Genomic DNA, 22,782 nt, shown 5'->3' on the forward strand with positions numbered 1-22,782 from the left:
GATAACATTTTTATATTAAGTCATTTTTTTCCATAAAAACTTTGTCTTTTTTAAAAAAAGGTGAGGAGGCCCCTCTCCTTCCTTCTTTATTGCCGCAGCTGTAAAGACTGAATGGAAGCCCGAAGCCTCTTGGGATACCTCCATCACCCAGGAAGCTTCCGGGTTCTGGATCTTGGGCATGCACAGAAGGAGCTTTTCCCGCAATGTATAAAAGTGCCTATCTCAGGCATGCCTAGTGAGATTGGCAATTTTTTTTTTTTACATTTACAGGAGGAAACATCTTCTTCATTCTTCTGGCTTCCAGTCCCATTCAATTTCTAAATTGCGTGGCCAAAGAAACAAGGAAGAAGATTCCTCCTCAACAGGATGAAGAATCCAGGACTGTACGGGACCAAATGGAAGCCAGTTGTGGATGGATCGGGTGCTCTGCAGAAGTAAAGGTAAGTGGTATTTTTTTTAATTGAAACTTTTACAGTGGTAATTTACCAAAGTAGAGTCTGACATTCACCACACATTGACTACAGGAGAATATCCCAGGAACATGTGTTAGAAATGACAGTTAATATTTCACTACTAGTAAATATTTGGTGAAAGTCATATTCACTGCTGCATAAACATGCTTTTAACAACCGTAAAAAGCATTGCAAGTAAAAGTGTGATCTGTGGCAACTACTAAGCCATAGCACTGAAAGGCAACTCCTGAGCTGCAACACTGCATGCAAACTACTGAGCCACAGTACTGGAAGGTACCTACCGAGACACCTTGATAAACATTACATTTCTATTTATTGTGCACTGTCAAGAGGTCAATGATAAAATGGGTTGATTTAGATTTCTACAACAAGCAAGAATAATTATCTGTAATTGCTCTAAACATAAAAATCAATCAATTTTAACAAAAACAGAGAAATGGACATTATCCTCCAAAACTAGCAAAATAGGATAAACAGACTATCAAGGAATGGAAATGATTCTGTGGCAATTCTAAGTCCCTGTGTGCTGGCATCTCACTAGACAGATGGATATAAATGACAGGAAGGCTGCGATGAAACCTCCAGTGAAAGGAGACTGCTGAACTTCTGCTCAGTGTGACCCTACAGCCTGCACTACACAAACTCCCTTACACCTCATGAATATCAATGAGCATTGTGTTCTGCCTTTCTCCCACGTCTCAGCCCTACGGCCCTGTCACGCAAAGGAACCAATTTTCTCCAGGCCTGGTAGGGGCTGTTTACTCAAACAAACCAAACAGGAAAAAAAGAAAAGCTCCACACAAAGTACAGACCGAATGTGCCTGAGGATTTTCAGTCAGCAGTTGTGCTGTTTATTTTCCATGCTGATGACCTAAGTGCCTCCCCATGTTTGGAAGCTCACACCATCTACTGTAATAACCAAAGGTAGAACTGATCACCATATTTGATCTCCAAGCACAGACTTCAGTTTTACAGATTTGTCCCCAGAATAGTACTGGTTCTGAATAAGTTTGCCAAAATTTACCTACTTTATCAAAATTAATTTTAGCTGCTGTGTGCAGTTTTCTTTGCCCGAGCTTGACAGCCACGTCAGAGGTCACCAGATGGTTTAGGCCACAATAGTGGTGATTTTTTGCAACCCCCCTGTTTTTGGCTTTTGGAGTTGTGTGCCACTTTAGAAAGTACAGAACAGATATACTGGAGCTTCTGATTCTATTTAGAGATATTATGGTACTTTCTATTCTCCACTTTTAGAAGGCTGATTACCGGGGAACAAAATCTGCCCCATTTTTTAAATATAGCAATACAAAAGTGGCAATCAGGTGGAAAACTAAAAAGTAAAGAACATTTTTATCTCTGCAAAGAGTAAATACTTCTCTTAGGTATCTATTGTCATGTGTGACCACATGTGGCATGATGATCCATTACAGGTGTGTCTCAATAAAATAGAATATCATTAAAAAGTTAATTTATTTTGGTAAGTAAATTCAAAAGGTGAAACTCATATATTATATAGATTAATTAAACACAGGGTGATATATTCCAAGTGTTTATTTCTTTTCATTTTGCAAAATCTGGCCTACAGGTAATAAAGACCCAAAATTTAGTATTTCAGAAAGTTGTGAAAAAGTTCAATATGGTAGACTCATGGGACATGAGTTATTAAAGCTCTCCAATATTGCAGAGAATACATTTTTACCAATAAACCCGGGTGATCCAAAAAATCTGAAATGGATCGGGTCCAGGATTGAAATAATTTGCTAACAAATTGCATATGATGTCAAAAGATTCATTCCAGGTATGCTGGGTCACCCAGGTTCACTGATGAAAGTGTATAATTTCCAAAGCCCCTCTCTATCTGTCTTTCTAACTGAATGGGAGAACAGAGCCTCCTGGGATATGTGTGTCACCAATCCCAGGAGGACTTGGGCTGCTCATGTAGCTGGGCATGTGGAGAAGGGGCTTTTCTGTCATTGGAAAAAAAGGGCCATGTGCAGTGAGATTGGCACTTTTTTTTAACATATACAACAGTATATTGAATATATATATATATATATATATATATATATATATATATATAAATAAATATTGTACATCATTGTATATAATACACATTTAATATTGTATGATCTTGCACTGCGCAGGTGCAAGATCGGGTGCCGTAGGTAGAGGACTCAAGAAGAAGGAAGCCCCATGGCGCAGACGGAGTGCGAAACCAGGATGACACAGGGCTGTCCAGAGGGATCTATAGAAGTTACGGAGGTACGTGTCATTTTTTTTTTTTTACTTTAGTTTTTAACTTAACTTTAGGCAGAACTACACTTGCTGGTGGGTGGTAAACTTCTCCCATAGGCAGTACTGAATTGCTCACTGCCACCCCATTCACTCCCTATGAGTGGCCGCAGGTAAGACACTACATGTAGTGCCCAAACTGTGGGCACAGTTCAAGGAAGCGGTAAGTGCACCACCAATCTGAACTAGCCTTGCTCTGTTACTTTTTTATTTTTTTCCTCATACTTTAGATCAACTTACTTTCAGACTGGTGAGACCTTTTTAAATTACTTTGAAATTATGTCAAACTGTTCAGCAGTAGGTTGGCTTGTATTTTTTTGTAATATGGCTGTATGATATACAGTGTTTGTATTATTGCCCTCTCTAGATAACTCAAAACACACAATCCAAAAACAACTGATACAATGTGTTGCTGACCACTACAATTACATTGAATTTGCATTTTTGGTCGACTTCAATTTTTAAGCTTACTTACACTAAAATAGGTCAAAGGGCGAACATCAGCACATTTGTAGAGAAAGCCTTTTTGGCATATTTTAAAGTTAAACTTGGTGATCAAGATTAGTCTTGGGGCCCTCATAAGGTGTGAAAACAGTATGTTGAGGGTTTAAGGATGTGCACAAAGGGAACACGTGATAAGATGACATTTGGTATACCTATGGTTTGGCGAGAGCCAGGAGATCATTTCAGTGACTGTTACTTTTGTATAGTGAAAACTTCAGGCTGTAACAGGAAAAATAAATGTAACATGGAGTATCCTAGTCTACCATCGGCTATACGCCCAGTGGCTCATTTAGATGAAATCCCAGTGCCGGTTTTTGTTACACTACCCTCTCTTGAAGAACATGATAATGGTGATGAACAAGGTGACCACAATGATGAAGAGTTTGAAATTGAAGAGGACTCTGTTCGTAAGAGATTTGAGCAGCATGAGTTGAGTGATTTGGCACGTGATTTGGGACTATCGAAGAAGGCTTCAGAACTCCTAGCATCAAGACTGTGTGAGAAAAACTTACTTGAAAAAGGAACAAGGGTATCATACTTTCGAACCAGAGAAATTGCATTTCTGAAGTACTTTGGAACTGACAGTGGCTTTGTGTATTGCCATAACATACCTGGTTTAATGGAGGAATTGGGAATTTTAATCTATAACTCAATTGCAATTATATAGCTAGCACAGGTGGTGCAGTCCTGTACTACTATAATTCTGAACAAAGCATTGAACTTTGTGACAACCCTGCAAGTTTAGCAGAAGTCTGTGTGAAATAAATATAGTAACCAACATAATAGTAAACATGGAAATTCTCAGCTCACAGCACTGCCTCCCACACACTGTATCAACACATAGACATTCCTGAATGAATTGAATTTACAAGACAACTGCTCTAGAAAATGACTACACATAAGGTTTACACTAAAGCAGTATACACATGTCAAAATATTCTTGTCTGAGATGGGCATGACAATTCTGACATGTGTTCTACAGTCTCCCAACATTGTTCATTAATGCATTCTGGCAGATCAATGAATGCTTGTCTTCTCCCCTCCTCTCTCCATAAAACAAAATGGGTGCTGTGTGTACAGGGGTTGTTCATTCATTTGTCACTTGAAACAATCACAAAAGACTGTTTCTCGTGACAATTATCCTTTCCCTTATTTAGTACAATTTTTTATTTTATATATAAACAGTTGCATGAAAAGCCTGCAAAACAAAAGGAAAAAAAAGCACAAAGAAGATGCATGACAACACACACCATGTGCCAGCACTAAACCACAATGCATATAGTGTACATAAAACATTAGGTGGCACTAAGCAATGTTGAACAGTAGTGTAGTACAACACAACTCAGAAAAAGAGATGCTGAGATACTTTGTAAACAAGCCATTGCATAGTAGAACGCCAATCACATTGAAGAACTTGCGGTTCTATGCCGGATTCTGGGAAGCTCTGCTGTAGGTGATGCTACTAATTCTTCTCTGATGAGTAGACATTCCTGTGGGTTTTCTGTTATAGGAGACTACTTGGTTACGCTGACAGAAGCCTTTGTTTCTGATTATGCAGACAGTGAGCTATCAGCAGGTACTGGATTCCTGCACAATGTTGTCCACAGGAATGAGAGTTAAGCTACGTACACACTTCCAATTATTATCGTTGGAAAACGAACGACGAACGATCCTGCACGATATCTACGAACGATCGTATAGCACCGATCCTGTACATACAGATAACGACACGATCGTTCGTAGATATTGTACACACAATAGATACGATCGTTTGAGCGATAGAGGAACTATGTGCACGACAGGAAAGTGAACGAACGTTCGTTCATTACGCATGCTCAGCCCATGGACGATCAACGAACGATCGTACACACGAACGATGGTCAACTATCGTCGTCCAATCCGATCCGCCAGTCCGGTCGTTCGTTTCCAATGACTTTCCTCGTTCGTCGGCGTCGTTGGTTATTTTTTTACGAACGATTTTTGCCCAATCGATCGTTCGTCGTTCATTTTGAACGATAAAAATTGGAAGCGTGTACGCACCTTTACTGATCTAAACCTTTCAGATAATCCTTCTAATCAACCCACACATTGATACTGTGATTATTTTGCACCTTCAGTATCTGGATGCTTTTTGAAAAGGACAACAACGTAAAGAAAAAATTCATTTTGACAGAGAATTTTTTTTTAGCAGATGGCTAATACATTACCTTTATGAAATTCTCAGAAAATACACCTGTACCCCCAGCATTGGCTAGCATGACCAGAAAAAAGGCAATAGCACTCGGGGGCCAATGCCCAGGACAGCACTAAAATCAACAAACTTTTTTTGTTTTCTTTTTTCTTCGCACCCTTGAACATCTGATAAAAACTCAGGAAATAAAATATAGCAAGAGGTATGTGTGGGGGAAGTTTAGAGGAATGAAAAGACCTAATGAAATTTTAAGAAACACATAACCACATCCTCTCCCTACTTAAAAAATAAATTAGACAACATACTGCCTCTTATAGAAAATTATACCATTCTTTTTTCCTAAAATTCTATCATGATGCAGAGGGGGGTACAAATAGGCATTATCCTTCAGGTGTACCCAAGGAAGATTAATATTTAAAGAAAAACTCCAGGCAACAAAACAATCATTTTAATATATCACTTTGTAATAGTAGTGGTGACATAATTGGTGGCACCATGCAACAGAACAGGGAAATGTTTGTATTGTGGGTTTAGTTCTACTTTAAAGCTGAAGGTCTACAGTACACAAAAACAGGTAATACAGAAACATTTATCCAGCTTGCACTTAATTCTTTATTACCGAAACCATGGCTTCTCCGAATTAGGTCTTGTAAAGCAATGAGAGCAAGGTGAGGTACTTTTTTGGTTTGCTCTCGTCTATTCTATATAGGCATTTTTTGGCTCTACTGTGACACCTGCCTGAACTATTACAGAAAATATAAAAAAACTTGAGCAGAAAAAACACCCAGCATGCAGTGAGTAAGCTTTAAATACAATGACTTGATTGTACCCCCCCCCCCCACCTTCCATTGACAATTACAATGTCAGCTTCATTATTCAAAGTCTATCAAAAGTGACACTGGATGAAGGATAGTGAGTGCAAAGCGGCCAAACTGCCTTTCCACACCAATGTACTAGTTGTACTGTACTGACCTCTACTTCACTCCATCCACAACAAATAATCAATCTCACTAATGTCAGAAATTTCAACCGAGCTGTCCTCTTGTGATGAAGAATAATCGGGTGGAGTTTGGACGTGAAGGAACCCCTAAGGCTGTGATTGTGAGTCAGGGCTAATCATTCTTTTATACCGAAGATCACTTTAAATCCGGTATAATCTTGGTATTATGTAATCAACTTTATTAACTTATCAAACTCAAGAAACAAAAAGTTATAGTTAGTGTTATTAGAAAATAAAAATGTGCTTACTGTTCCAAAACAAACAAACAGATTGTGCTTTAGAAATCAACATGAGTCTTTAATAATTTATTCATATGGACTTATCTGCCCATATTAGTTATTGGTGTACTCAAAGTAGTTTTTATGTGCGTTGGTCTGGACCCTAGAACTTTGGGACAATTTTCCATCACTTGATTACATTAGCATCATCCATGCTATATCAATGTTGTACATTACAGCTCTGTTTAAATATTTTACAGCAGCCATTCTCAATTAGGGTTCCCTGAAACCCCATGGTTCTTCAGACTTTGCTGGGGGTTCCTTGAACTGTGGCTGATTAGCCTCCCATTTGGTGCCTGCATAGTTATAGTCAGATCTTTACATTTGTTTGCATGCTGATGTCATAACAATGTGTTAACTTTTACCCAGTGGTACTCCTGAACATTAGTCCAATTACCAAAAACATAACTGTTAAACACAGAGACATGGATACATTTAATAATAAAATTGTCCAACAAAGTCATGGCACAGCTATGAATGGCTCTACTGCACCAGATTAGTTTATGAATTTCCATATGTTCATTTCAAGTTCCATATAGGATGATACTTTCATCATCTGAAATGACCATTCTGATAGATGTATATATATTGTTGACTTTTTTTCATTTCTTTATTCTTACTATTAAATTCCGACATTCCATCCATGGGGATGATTTATTAAAGCTCTCCAAGGCTGGGGAGGATACACTTTCATCAGTGAAGCTGGGAGATCAAGCAAACCTGAAATGGATTTCTTAAAAGTAATTTGCTATTTGTTAGTAAATGTTTTCAATCCTGGACCAGATCCATTCCAGGTTTGCTGGATCACCCAGGTTCTCTAATGAAAGTGTATCTTCTCCAGCCTTGGAGAGCTTTAATAAATTAGGCCCTATGTCCGTGGGTAAAGTAATATAACTGGCATGTTGTCAATTAACCTATTTTGTAAACCTAATGACAGAATTGTTCTTTGACATGATTACATAAAGTACCAGTCCTAAACACTTGGCAAACAAGTTGCCCATTTAACATTTTTTTTAGTTTATTTTTATCCATCACAAAAAGAAAAACAGATTATGTTGGTGTGGTATATATTCCTGGAAAGAGGGTTACCTCATTGGGTATTATTGGCTTTAGATAAAGCCAAAAAGAGATTCTTGAGTGATCCAGCATAGTCCAAACCTCAAGCAAAATTCCCTTTATGAAATTCTACATTCAGATTTCTACCCACATCGGATATACATCCAAAAGACATCTGAACATTGTGGAATCTGATAAATCTCCTAATTTATGAATGCACCATTCCAGGTTCATAGATGAAATAAAAATTTGTGAAAACTTTTTGTTTCAACAGACGCAGAGTATGTTAATATAGGAGAGATATTTCTCAATCTGCTATATTCAAAGGTTGCAATTGCTGCAATTTATGCAGCTTGCTGGTGTTGCAAGTTATTTATCACCTACATACAAGGAAAATGAGAATCTTAAGCTACTAACACTAAAAAAATTGTTGCCTAAGACAAAGGATTGTGACCGTTTCATTGGGATTGAAAGATTGTGACTGTTGTCATTTTCTATAGAGGAGGACGCAGCAGGGTACCTCCCACTTGTCCTCTCCCTCTCGTTATTATAGAACTGAACAATAATGTGTGTCAAATTTGTTTTGCTGTCTTCTCTCTTTCTATTGGGACTTACTTTTTTAATTGCACTTCAGTACACCATGGTAAACATGTTCAATGGCAACTACTGACACCTAATGATTATTCAATAATACTGTACTGTAATATGGCCCCTTTTAACTCCTGCTGACTAAAATGGAAATAAAATATGTAGAAGCAAAAAGGTTAGATAGAATATTTATCTTTCCCCTAGCTTCTGCCTACACCGCTCTAGGCAGATCAATGCCATCCATCCTGGATGGATCCAGGAATTGTGGAGTGGCCCCAACAGAACAGGGAGTTTGAACATAAACCATTATTCACTTCATTTACTATTTATGTTGGGGTTCATCATTATCAAAGTGTTAAACACTATAGGCTCTATTTATAAAGTAGTAAATCTGATATTACCCCAAACAGTCCCTGGTGGGAATGAATGGAAAAAAAAAGACACTGTAATATAGTAAAGAAAATAAAGCCTTCCTTACTTTTCAACCTGGAAGATTGCCACAAAGGTATGTTTGAGGGAATGTCGGATTCCCTGTTTTATAAATAGAGCCCTATAGGTGTTTGTAAAGAGGCAATTAGGTCTGATTACTACTCACTGAAAAGTAGGGATCTTTTTAGCGGATCAACACTTTTATAAAGGTGATGGTAAAAAAAAGTGCCATTATTTTGTAGCACATTTAGTGGTGAACTGGTGAACAGACAGGAGGGCTGTGAATTTACAAATCTGTTCATGGGTGGGAGAGTAAAACCATCCACTCAAACTCCATGGGGGTGGTAACATCTGTATTTCTTATTGCAAACTTACCTGGTTTTTACGACATCCAGAGGGTGCATCAGGCAGATTTCCACAAGGCCTGTCATAAAGAAATTAAATTGTTAGATAGTGCCATTAGAACAAAACACTAAAATACAATTTGTAAAAAATTCCATAGCTTTCATTTTCTATAAAGTAAGGAGGGGTTAAAACTCCTCTTTTTTTGCCATCTGTGTACCATTGGTAAAAAAACCCATTTCTTTTGGAGTTTGGATAAAATTTTCCATAGTGAGGGAAGTTCCCCTCTTAGACAGGTATCCCCGCAACAGATGCCCCCTTTGGACAATTTCGCCTTATCTCTTGCTTTAGGGACAAGTTTCTTTTCTTGCTGAAAATGATGACCAGTAAAAATGCAGAAATAAATCTCTACGTTGGAAGCAAATATTCATTAAAACATAAAGAATCTAAAACATCCCTAGAGATATAATTTTTATACATAGTAACTTGAATAGTTAGCATTAGGGAGGAGGTCTTTACATGTTGGGCATCTCCTTCACCATTCCTTGTCATAAATAGGTGCAAGGAGCTATATATTACACAAATGTGTTTATTGCCTATGCATATTTCATTAAATAATTCTATCTTGATTCACTCCCCTTTATGTTACTGAATTTTAAAGATGTGGTTGTAAAACTTGTATGTTCCTCCAGTAACATCTGCATTTTCCCAATTCTTCTCCAAAATCATTATGCAGCCGATGCATACCAAATAGTCTTATTCATCATTCTCAGCAGAATTACTAATTTTATCAATGATTCCATATTGAAATCTTCTGACTTTTAAATCCAAATTTGACGTATGGCACAAAAACATTTAAAAAAATTCAATTTTAACAACTATTCTAAATTGTATTGCAAAATTACTTACTATTACTTGTTAGGTTCAGTGAAACTAGTTTACATTTGTAATTAGGGGCTTATATCTTGCATTCACAAGTTAGGTAAAAACAGAAGTAAGTGGAGCTTAGTAAAACAGAACTAAAGCTGAAAGTTAAAACATTGTGGCCAGGCAGGTCAGTTTTTGCAGAAGAGATAGCCAATGTCCCTTCTGCAATAATATAAACATACCTGCCCAATCTCAATGTTTAAAAACACTCATCTGTGTAAGTATGTCTAATTGCAGAAGGGACGTCGCAAGTCCTTTTCTGCAATAAAAATCTGCTTACATTTACATTTACATCTGCTTACACATTTTCAAAGCGGAACTATAGTTCCACTTTAGGTATGGATAGAAAGAATAGTATAGGAAGAAACAATAATAATCAATATCAATCAATCATTTAATCAACCATGAATTTTTAGTTTACTGCAGCTAGTACATTAAGGGAGATGATAGCAGACTTCATGATATGTGTTCACTGTGCAATTTACACATTCCTGTAGAATAAGTACATATATCTTGAATGGTATAACAAACAAATGGCAATTCTTTTCTTAGCAACTGGTCAAACTGGTTCCCTTAAAAACTGTTCCTGCGACACCACCAACAGCAGCAAATATGTTGCTACACTGTCCATAACAGTCTTTTCATAATTAGAAACACAGATAGATGGTCTATGAATACTGACAGATGGAGCTCTTCCATTTGAAAAATGATCCCTTAGACAAGTAAACTGTTGTCAGGTAAAGGTTAATCACAACAGACTGCATTCTCAGACATAGTCCATCAGTATAGGGTCAGGTATTGTCAATTGTCAACCATGAAAAGTACCATCAAGCTACTGATGTTAGGTGTATACCTAGCTTGTAATCTCCATACTATTTGGTTCCCCCCATGACATCTGACTTCGAAAAATATATGTTCGGGTATCAAGCACAGCTATTGAAGGTCTGATATTATCAAAAAAACAGTTCCAGTGTGACCAATGGGCACAAGACGGCTATTTTAATGTAAGCCACTGGGAGATATTGCAATGAAACCCTAAAGTGGACTATATATATAATTATAGTGTTCTTCCCAGACCCTTTTAGCTGGGTGTACCACCTGGCACTTTTCAGTGACCACCCACCTGTTTTTGGGTGGTGAACGACAATTTGGGTCACAATACAGGAACCACTACCCACCCAGTTTATAAAAAAAATCTCGGGAGAATACTGAATTACTATATAGTTTTTGGGTCTACTCCTGGCTCAAATCATGCCATGTGTAATAGCCATTGTGGTTTTGAAAACCCACAGAAAATCTTGTTTTACAAACAGGCAATGAAGGTTACATTAGGCTAAAATCAGATATGGTCATTTGCTTTTCTGCTAGACAGTGAGTAACCTGTTATTCTTTTGGCTTATTTCTTACCAAAAAATGTATGCATTGGCTCGCCATAACCAGAGGGAGACTGCCATATAATATGGACAATTTATAATTGCAGGTTGTAATGTCTACAATATATGACTACATATTTATATTCACCAGTCCCTTGTAAGGTTACGTTATGGTTACCGGTACTGCCCCCCCTCCCATTGCCGGTAGCCGGGGGTCAGCTGTAATGACAGCATCCCCCACTGCCAGGTGAGCCTACAGTGACAGATGCAAACAGGCAGCTTGTAATTAGCTGGACCACAGCCAAGACAAATATTTCAGATCAGTTTCCTTAACAATCCGCTTTAATCATTTATTAATAGACTTTCTGGCTGGGATACAAAAGGTGAGGTTGAAATAACAGAAGAAGAATGCCAGCCAATAAATCATCGCAAACTTGTGGTGCTGACACAGGGCTAACCTCTTCAAGTACTGTTAGGGCCACAATCAGGGCATGACACAATGCCAACCTCGCTGCCATTTCCTGGCCTGACCGGGGCACAGAGACTGTTCAGCTGATTATTACTTCCTATTCTGGCCGCAATGAAAGGTGTCAGAAGATTAGTTTTCTATTTGATTCATTTCTTAATATAACATTAAATTACCTCCCTAATGCAGATGCTTTTCATTTTACAGAAATAAGTGATGTAAGCTTAAATCATTTCTACAAGACACTCGCTGTAATGTGCTTATAACTCACAGTTTATCTATGTAATTACCTCACACCATGTAAAAAAATGTATTATGATAAACCCAAGAATAGAGCTGGGGATGCCTGAGATTGTACCACAAGCTATATGCAGATTTCAGGAAAATCACAAAGGCAGATAATTTTTGTGATTGATCACGAATATTAATAGAACCTCAGAAGTATTCATATGGTGAAAAAATGAGCTTTTTTGGTTATTAAAGTAAAACATGCAACAAAAAACATTTTTTAGTAATGGTAAAATGGCAATGATATAAAATGTTGAAAGTTATGGATTGTTTTGGTCTTTTGGCATATACATACATATATGCACATGTATACAGGATCTCATAATGAATCTATAGATACCCCATATTTAAATAAACCCTTCAGTTCAGCCACAAATGGCTAAAAAGATATACAACACACAATCCTGGTTACTTATAGTGGTAAAAATGTAAGTGTAGAAAATAAAACTACATATGTATTAGGTTAACAAAAATGCATAATAATGTTAACTCTGGGTGGGAACATTAGTGTTTACCCCTCCACCAGCTCCAAAGGGTTTTTTCCTTTCCTGAATCGAGTTTAGTTCATATTCAAGATGTATTTAGGGGATCACAGCATAAACTCATTGGTATCTTCATTCAGGAAACAAATCCTGAATTCAAAAATTGTGGCGTAAGGGACAATTTGGGTGTTCAATCCAACCTTGTTCCCTACTTTACAGGACGCAGAATGGACTAAACATTATCAACATCTATGGAGTTCCTAATTGGTAACCCACGCTCCAGAATCAATCCAACCTTGTTCCCTACTTTACAGGACGCAGAATGGACTAAACATTATCAACATCTATGGAGTTCCTAATTGGTAACCCACGCTCCAGAATGGAAAATATAATCTACATGTAATTATCTTATACCATTATATTCTATTCGATTATAATACTCTGTATACAAACTTAATGTATACCCTATAGCCTAATGTATATTGCAGAAATTTTACTACAGTTTACAAATATAAATTTGTGCTTAGCACACCAGTATAATACTGAGATAAAGCTTGCAAATTGATGCAAGCAAACCTCACCGCTGGAGATACAGCTACCAAGTAGTCACGTGTGGTTACATTTATCATTTACCGTGGTATATGCACTGGACATTTACTGTCTTAGAAAGTTAACTGTTGATATGAGAACGGTGGGGAGATAAACCAAAGAAGCAAAAAAAAAAAAAAAAATTAACAGCGTAATTAAATCTAAATTAATTTATTTTAAATAAATTAAAAGTTAACAGTCCTGACCACTGTTTTTTATTCTTACCATCCGAGGGTCTTCTTGTGAAACGTGATGTGGCATGCTCAACATGGTAAATGTGGACACACCACAAATTGATGTTAGTGGCTAGTTATGAAACTGTTGGAAGTTTAATAAAGAAGATTCTAAAAAGCTCTTTAAAACAAATACACAGTTTATGTATTACAGATTATGTCCCTATAAATCTACAAATGTTTAAACTAGAACCCAAGGCATAAACATTTTTCTCTAGTTCTGGATAGTGTAGTAACAGTTTAGAATCTTTGTTTTTCTTGCTGAATGTATTAGGGACTAACAACACTCTTTGTCATGGGGAAAATGAGGGGGAATCAGACAATGATACAGCAGTCATTAGAACATGAATAGGGAGGACTAGGGTACTGATTCCAGTGAAAATTGTTAGTGGTGGAACTTCCTCTTATCATAAAAGGATTTCACTTACCCCTGTGGGAAAAGGAGGCTTGAAGAAAAAAGCAGCAATGAAAAACCTGACAGAGGTTCTGACTATTCCCTATTTTACTAGCACTCTCACTTTATGAGCATTACGATCCCTGGTTTAATTTCGGAACCAGGTCACTATCTGCACAGGGTTTGTTCCACCTGTATTTGCAGGAAATGCATACAAACATACAGAGCATTAAAAAAACATACTGTGTGGTCAATTGACCTTCTTCCAAAATTGGCCTTGGATTATTACTATAGAAGGGACATTAAGGAATCTAAGGCAGTGTTTCTCAACCAGGGTTCCTTCAGAAGTTCCTGGGGGTTTCTTGAACAAGGACCAATTAGTGCTTCCCCTTCATTTCAAATGATATCAATGATCCTTTAGGCTATCTGTAAGGATGACATTCAACCTACTGACCAGCAATGTGAGAGACATTCTTTCCTCTGACCACCACTCGAATATACTATGAGCTGTGGATAATGTTATGGTTTGGTTTGGTTGTCAGGGATTCAAGACCTAAAAATTGAGAAAGGCTGTTCTAAGGTCTCCTGAGGGAAAATTAGCAACACAAATGTCAACTATAAAGCGCTGTGTAAAATATTGACACAAAATCAACTTAATAGTGATTTGGGAAACAGTAAGGAATGGTAATTTTTTGTACACCTTAGTTTTTTAGGAATGATATTTTATAAAAACCTGCACATCAGAATGAGTCAACCAGAGACTCCAACCAGTGCTTGTAGTCCTGGATCCATCATGTAAAGACACATGGAACAGATATATTCTGATCTTCTCTCAGTGGTACACACGGATATAACAAAAAGCAGATTACATTAATTTCCCTTCCCCTTCCCCTCTATACACACAGAATGCCGCTCCTTCAGCTTTCAGCACTTCTTTCATTTCCCAGTAAAATAGTATATCTAAACAAGCAAGACAACAGACTAAGTACTGCTTGTTGAAGGCCTTCCTCTGAAGAATATATTTTCAAATGTCAGAAAACATCCCTTACTGCTATTGCTCTTCAACCACAAAATTATGCAAGGTTTAAGGAAAAAGAATTAAAGCAATAAATGATAAACAGAGTAATGCTAAGAACAAAACAGAGTGCTAAATCACATACTCATTATCGATGAAGCTAAGGAAGCATTTGTCATTAAAGTTAAAATTCAATGACACTATACAAACAATTTGGTAAAGATGAACTCAATTCACAGTACAAATACACATAGGAAGGCTGTTTTACCTGTTGTAGTCAATCCTGCCAGACAGCACAGCCAAGTTGGTTCTTTCATTTTTTTATACAGCTATTCTATCACTGGATGTGGCAAATACCCCAAAATGACTCCTACCAATAATAATTATATTATAATAATATTATTTTTATATCAATATCTCAATCTTATAATTTGAATAAACTGACACTGTTGTTTAAAATATTTTTTTTAATCGGTTTTTTAACAGTAACACAGGTTAGGTATCCATCCCATGAAGAAGCAGGTACACCCGCAGCACATTTAGAAATGTATACCCATTTCATGCAAATGTTGTGTATATTGTTTACACTATGCTTTGTGATGGAACAACTTTGACCAAGTAATGATAAATTTATTTTAATGTTTGTAAATAAATACTGGATGTTTTAACTGACCTAAAAATTAGCCAGAAACTCACAACTTTACAATCTTCCTTGTCCTTTTGACAAATGTAAGATCTATCTGTTTTTGTCTCTCTTTTTTCTTTTTTGCATTTTTTTAGGGATATGACTGATATGATATGGCAGATTATTCAACTTTTGTCCCACTAGGGGAACTTCCTTTATTTACAATAATCAGGATATCATAGACAGCCAAATTATGTATTTACAGACTGTCCATAAATTTATGGATGGCTGGCAAAACAGAGTTCTGGTACTGACCAGCTTTGTTGTAATCCCTTGTCATTACACTGCCGCTGGAATCTTGTGGATTCCACAAGAACTCCACCTAAGTCCTCTTCTTCAGCCTATGGGAAGTTTCAACCGTCCCAGAATATCACATGACCGTTGAGGTAATAATTTGGGGCATTGCATTGTTTAGTTTATTCCCCAATTATACTTAAAATGGAGGGGGGGTGAGCAAATTCTGGGGGGTGGGTTTCATGGTTGGAAAATAACTTTTTACGCACAACCTTACTACATTCGGGTCCCCAGCCTGTGACTTAAAATAGAAAATACTTCATCAGGATAATAATTTCATCCTTCTCCTGTCAGTATGTTACTTGTGTGCATGCAACAAAGCATGACGTGTATGGAGCAATGTCCCTCCTGCTCCCAGTCTAATGTACATTGAACTTGGGAATACACATATTAGGATATATTTAGATATTTACATAAAAATTCACTTCATTTTTAAGGAATACATAAGTAAATTCAGAGTTTCCTTTACCTGGTGGTCTCTTATCTACCAGCATATGCCTATTACTTCTTCATAAGTCAACTGGGAGAACACCCAGTGTTCCCAGCTCTGGTTTGCTGTGTACACACATACAGCTGTGAAAAGCTCCAAATTGTAATTCTGAAAATTATCTAAAAAGAGAACCTAGACTCTTCCTTGGAAGAAATCCAGACATTGCTCTTAAAGGATGTCACCAGCTGCAGCCTGGGAGAAGGAATACTTAACTCTTCATTGGGTAAAATATCCATTCTTCCCTCTTTCACAAAGCAAGGAGCACAGATGTTGTCTGATATCTCCAAATGTGTTAGGTAGCATGCTCCCCATTGGGTCACGTAGTAGCATAGTGGTGAATGAGAGGAACCACAACACCAAGTTAGAGAGACTATATCAATCTGTATTTAGCAGCAATGAAAACTCCATATATAATAGTCACACAGATCCACAGAATTTACATTCTCATGACACACATTTTATAGTTTTTATGACTGAATGTAAACCATGATTTAAGAATTAAGAGTTAAGAGTAAAAGTCATATTAATGTAAAGGACCACACATTCTGATGACTTAAATACATGAAGTAAGATCTATGATCTTCCAGCATGCAGCACTGCTAAAAACTTAGAGAAATGTGTTTACCCAACTCATCTGGTCTGGGCTTTACAAGCAGCGGGGGGCTGGAATGATTCAGATGGATAAAGATGTTCTGCTTGACATGATCATGCCCTTTTGCATCCGAAACATGACACAAGGTCTCTATGGAAGGATGTGGAGCAGCAGCATCCCCTGGTGGATAAATGAACACCGGTGCTGCTGTACATAATAATTCCAAAGAACATCTCCATGGTGGTGATGTGGAAAGAGTGGGGCATAACATGAACACTTTTGAAATAGTCCAGATTGTAAATTAGGCATCAAAATGTCAACAATAGTGGGCAATGACCAGTGACACAATAATTATGTAGGCCTCAATTGTGCAACAACTGGATAACCAATTTGCATACCATAAACCAAAACTGCATAATCAGAATTTGAGTTTAATTTTTTGGCAGAAACTCTATTTTTTTCTTTAATATTTTTTTCCAGTTATTATCCATAACATGTGAATATACCTAAACATTTTGTTTTTAAGTTTTGAATAGAGTTAAGGGATATTAGAACTCTTGTCAAAGTTTTATTGCTATCTGGGGCTCCGTTGGCTTTCCCTTCACTTACCTCTCATTGACAAGTTTTACCAGGCAGGAAGTAAGGGGAAATCTGCATCAGAAACACAGACTGCAATAAAATTCTCTATAGAAAAAAACATTTTTTTCCTCTCTCTGTATTGCCGTTGCAGATTTCCAAATTACTTCCTGTCTGATGAACTGTTGTCAACGTGACAGTAAATAAGGGGAACACCTAGCAGCAGCAAAAGTTTCAATAGATTAAAGTACGAAATGTCACTGGCCATCTACTGATTATGAATAAGTAGTTATTATTACCAATGAATTGGTCTTGGGTGCCAAAGCCTTTCCTGTCCAAAGATTGGACTCGGTATCATAGAGAAAAACAAGGAAAGCAAAGTAGGCTTTTTAAGGCATTAGGTGACTTATGTATAAAATTCCTATAATTTATTAAGTAAAAAACCCTTAAAAACTTATTAAATTGATAATCAATATAAACACAATGATAATTGAGTCACCAAAGACGTTTGGATGTCTGAAGTAATAGCTCAACAAATATATTAGGCATGTAATTTCTTTCTAGTGTTGGTTTAAGGAAGATTGTTAACTGTTTTATAGTGCAGTAGTTTTAGTGTAGTAGTTACGATTCCTTATTGTTAGGGAACTCTTGCCCTTTTTATTATAGTATTAGCATTAATTGTCCCATTGAAACTTTTTCAGCAGACTTTAAATCAGAAAAGGTGAGCGGAATAACTGTGTATATATAAATATGTACACCCATATATTTCAATCCTGCAGTGCATCCAGGAATATCCCACAATAGACCTTAATTATAGCAGGAGTTCTAATATTTTATAATCAAAATGGGGAAAAAAGTTTAGACTGCATTACACTTTAGGTGTAATGTGTTTTGATTACCATAGCAGTTGAAGACTGTAGAAAACAGCTGCAAAAAAAGAAGGAATAAGAAAGGAAGAAGCAATTGTCCAATCTTTATATTTTATTTGAGATAAGCCTGCATTGGAGTGGTCTATAGCCTATGTACCCCATCCACTGACTAAACAGGAAAGACCATTTTAGGAGGATGAGCCAAAAGTTTGGAGAAGCACCAAAAAAGTTGAGTGATGGTGGATAGTATGTGCAACTACCCTCTTGCATGACATCCAGTAATGGGTATAGGAGTTATACCGCCCTGATGTATTGTAACATACATTCGGTATGCCAGCCCTTAGTGGAAAGGTAAAATAACAACAGAAAGGTCTTTTTTTGCATGCAAGTAAAATTTACTTGAGACACGTTTCACAATCCATTTTGTCATAATCTATTGCCATTGTGCTGTGAATATGACAAAATGGATTGTACCTTGACTATTGTCATCTCTTATTGTGTAGCCTAGCTGGTATTGCATGTTGTTGTTACCCTAAGGAACCCTTTCAGGCGAAACGCGCTGGGTTTGACAACAGCGACCATATTCTGGATATCTTAACTACAATTTATTTTTTTACTTGTATAGTGCCTAATTTTGGCCCAAATCAGAATATTTTTGTATTGTCTTGATCAATCTTGAGATTTAATTATTTGTAAACGTGTTTCAAGTAAGTTTTACCTGCATGCCAAAAAAGACCTTCCTTTTGTCTTCCTGATTGGTATTTTATGCTCTTGCATGTGCAGACATTTTACTCACCAGTTCCTACTCATAGTCAGATTTTTATTTGTCAGACCTGTAAAATTCAGCAACATCTGAGCCCTCATAGGGTCTTTCAGAGTTAATTGAACCTAAATGAATTATTTAACCAGGCCTTAACACAATGGTTGGTACATTTCAGTAACTTATAACTACCAAAGCTTGCTCTAAAGTTTTTCACCTTTGTGATCAATTCGTCTTTAACAATTAGAAATACAAAGAGAGACACTTTGCCTTGATATTGTGAAGTTTGCTTTTAGCAATGACATCACTGATTCCTATATCATCGGTGCCCCATAAAATTAATAAAGGCACGCGTTACAGGGTATAACATAGACTAGGTTTTAATGAACAAACTTGTTAACGAGCAGTTAATTGGACTGGTTTCGCAAAGATCAGTTGATAATCGTATTAAACTGACTATATTTGCTCTTATAGTGATCCACAAGCAGTTTAACAGGGTATCGCAGGGGTTTTATGTGAATTCTCCTTTTTCCTTTATAAGTTTGGTCCTGCTCACCAGACTGGTAAAATAAGATGCTGGTAAAAGTTTTTAAGAGAGCGCCAGAGGACACAATAAAATGGCAGATGGCCGTGTCCCCACATGCAGGAATATTCTGTGACTTCGGGAGGTATTTTAACTTATCTGCAGTCTAGGACAAAATCACAATGTTATCTGGTTAAAATAAAGTGAAGGAAACACATTGAAATCTCCTTTCTTTTATGACATTTTTTGTAACTTTGTTGCCATGTACTCATTAAACTAGAAACTTCTAGCGGGATAGAACAATGACTAAGTAGTTAGGCTCCTAGTATCTCAAGAAGTCTAAGTACAGTTCTACTGTTGTGCTGTCTGCATGGATTGTCCTTGATTTGCTGATTTGGATTTCCTCTGGGTGTTACATACAAAATGGTTAGTTGCCTCCTACCAGAATTGTTCATCAACAATAGATGACAGTCTTCTGGTTCTTGAGTGATGATATTATGTCTATTAGGCACATTCAGATATTCATGGATGAAGCACCTAGTCTGATTGTTATTGTTTTTGCCCTGATAGAGATAAATGGAGAAGGCTTGACCACAAAATACTTCCTAATGTGATAGCTGATGTTTAGGAATATGCTGAGATGCTTAAGAATGACCAGGCCACCACCCTAATCATCACACATCCAACTTCCCTGCAATATGTCTAGCAACATTATGTATGCCTATGGTGGAAATATTAGCTTATAAGATCTTCTGTGGTACAGGCTGATGAGACTCATTCTAAGCATACTTTAAAGCCCTGTCTAAAGATGTCTGTATTTTGTAAATAAGATAATAATATTAACCTTTGTTATAATTGTCACACAATCACCCATAACTGTAGGGTTCCTAGATTTACTGGGGCTGGTCACTTTATTGTTTCCCCATTCTCAATAATCACTTTGTATAGTAAGCAATTTGTAAAGTTAGCAGAGAAGAACAAATTAAATAAAGCTCCCTACAAGCACCATACCATGACATGCAACACCCATTCTCACAAATTTATGGATCATCCTATGGTGTTACATCATAATTTTAAAATAGCATTACCTGACACATAGTCTGTATAATGTAATGTAATGATAACCACATGCAGGCAGATGTCTAAGGCTGCATACACACGTTCAATAATTGTTGTTGGAAAGGATCTTTCACTGTTCTTTACAACAACAACAAAAGACTGAACAATGCATGAACGAGCGATGTACATACAACGTCATTCTGTTCTATGAAGAGGGGAGGGGGAGAACGATGGCACCCCGCTGCGCTCTCTCGTCTTCACTTCCATTTTGATCGTTCGTCTATCTGCCAGGATGGATCCAGGAACGAAGAGCGCTGTACACACACCAGAATCTTGTCCAATATCACCCCTGAGGCAATTATCGGACGAGAATCATTTGATGTGTGTACATAGCCTTACAGGGACAATCAATCAAATGATTGTCCCCAACGCTACAAATGCTTTTATTGTTTCAGTATCAATAACAATATCAATAAATGGCCAAAGCCTTATCTTGGATCTGCATTGGCCCCTGGTTTAGGTCTTTATGAGCAGCAAAAGCACTGGAGTTGCATTGTCTAACATAAGAATTCATCATCTAAGTAATGTATAGGAATTCATCATCTAAGTAATGCATAAGAATTCATCATCTAAGTAATGTAAAGGAAGAACCTACCACTCTACAGGGATTATAGAAAATGACACCTAAAAAAAAGAAACATGCCAATTATCAAAGTGAGTTTGCAGTGAGTATAGTTCCTTCAGCTTGATAGGCCTCTTTATTACAGCTTATATTTGGAATGTGGCAAGGTCTTACCTGTAAAAATATAATTGGAGGGAAGCCAAACTGCATCTGTGAAAATACAACATATCTGGAAAATAGAGAGCTCACTTATGCCACTGACTCATCCTGAAGGTTCCAAAATGGAATTCAGTGAAGGTTAAACACATCTGGATAATAGGAATACTTTATATTTGAAGCCTTTCTACTTTCAAAGTGTAACTTTGTCTGTGCCTTTCTTGAGCAAGATTATAATACTGGATGTTCCTCTCTTCTCTGATGATTTGTAGAGTGATAAGTTATGGATTGTATAATGTATGTAGAAGGAAATCTACATACAATAGAATGTGGAATGCCATTTTAAAGTTTACCTAAATTATGTGGGTTTGGGTAAATTTTGGGCTACTATTTAAATCAAATATAATCATGAATAAATAATAATTACAGATTACACTGATGAAAAAGGACTACTAGGGCACTGAGGGTTTTTTTTTGGGAGAATATATTTCCCCATGTGGCTGCCTTTCTCTGGCTGCAGAATTATGAAGGGGAAAAGGTAGGAGAGAGGGGGAGGAGTCAATGATTTGACATATTTAGTTGTGTAAATTTCAACTTTAGCTACTGTGTTCTATTAACAGAATATTTTTGAGCAAAAACAAATATATACAAATAACATGTAAAGAAAACAATGTACCAGCTGAAACAAAATACCTATATGCAAATACATTTTATCTTTTTAGCTATGATCATAATCATTAAAGAAAATATATGCTATAATACTACATACTATGTAATATTTGTAAAAATAGTATTTGCACAGTGTGGTAATCTATTGTAACTTTTCAAGTGAATTTGAATCTGATCTGGAAAAATCAATCTTTCCCATGTTTTATCCTTTTAAAAATTCAAAATGTTGAAAAATACCAGTTGATATGCCAGAGATCCACTATGGTCCTTAATTCCTGGTTTAAGTTACAACACAGTGCCTCTCTAATACAGAAAACCCAAGCACTGTTGTCAGCCTTTCTTAGATCTACCCCGGTGGACTACAGAATCCCTTGTTCTGCAGATCAGCAGAGGAAAAATGCTTGGGTTTGGGATTTCACATTAGCAAATGCCAAGTCAGGGTATTACAGAAATGTAGGAGCTTGCTGAATTTCTGGTCTATTTTACTCATGGTACTTGCAGCTTTTTCAAAAATATAAAATAGGAGAAAAAGAACATGTAACGCAGAAATTTATTTTTCGCAGTTAGT

At 36.8% G+C, this 22,782-nt stretch overlaps 1 protein-coding gene across 3 annotated transcripts in view; it reads right to left on the bottom strand.

Annotated features, from left to right (window-relative positions):
• SLC25A21 (solute carrier family 25 member 21) overlaps positions 1–22,782 on the bottom strand; it is a 183,335-nt gene that overhangs the window by 74,786 nt on the left and 85,767 nt on the right. For all 3 annotated transcript variants that reach the window (XM_072427693.1, XM_072427694.1, XM_072427695.1), the window contains exon 3: positions 9,187–9,235. In XM_072427693.1, coding sequence (XP_072283794.1) covers positions 9,187–9,235 — 49 coding nt within the window. The remainder of the gene's footprint in view (positions 1–9,186; positions 9,236–22,782) is intronic.

This window comes from Pyxicephalus adspersus, chromosome 12 (genome assembly GCF_032062135.1).
Source record: "Pyxicephalus adspersus chromosome 12, UCB_Pads_2.0, whole genome shotgun sequence".
Taxonomy (NCBI): domain Eukaryota; kingdom Metazoa; phylum Chordata; class Amphibia; order Anura; family Pyxicephalidae; genus Pyxicephalus; species Pyxicephalus adspersus.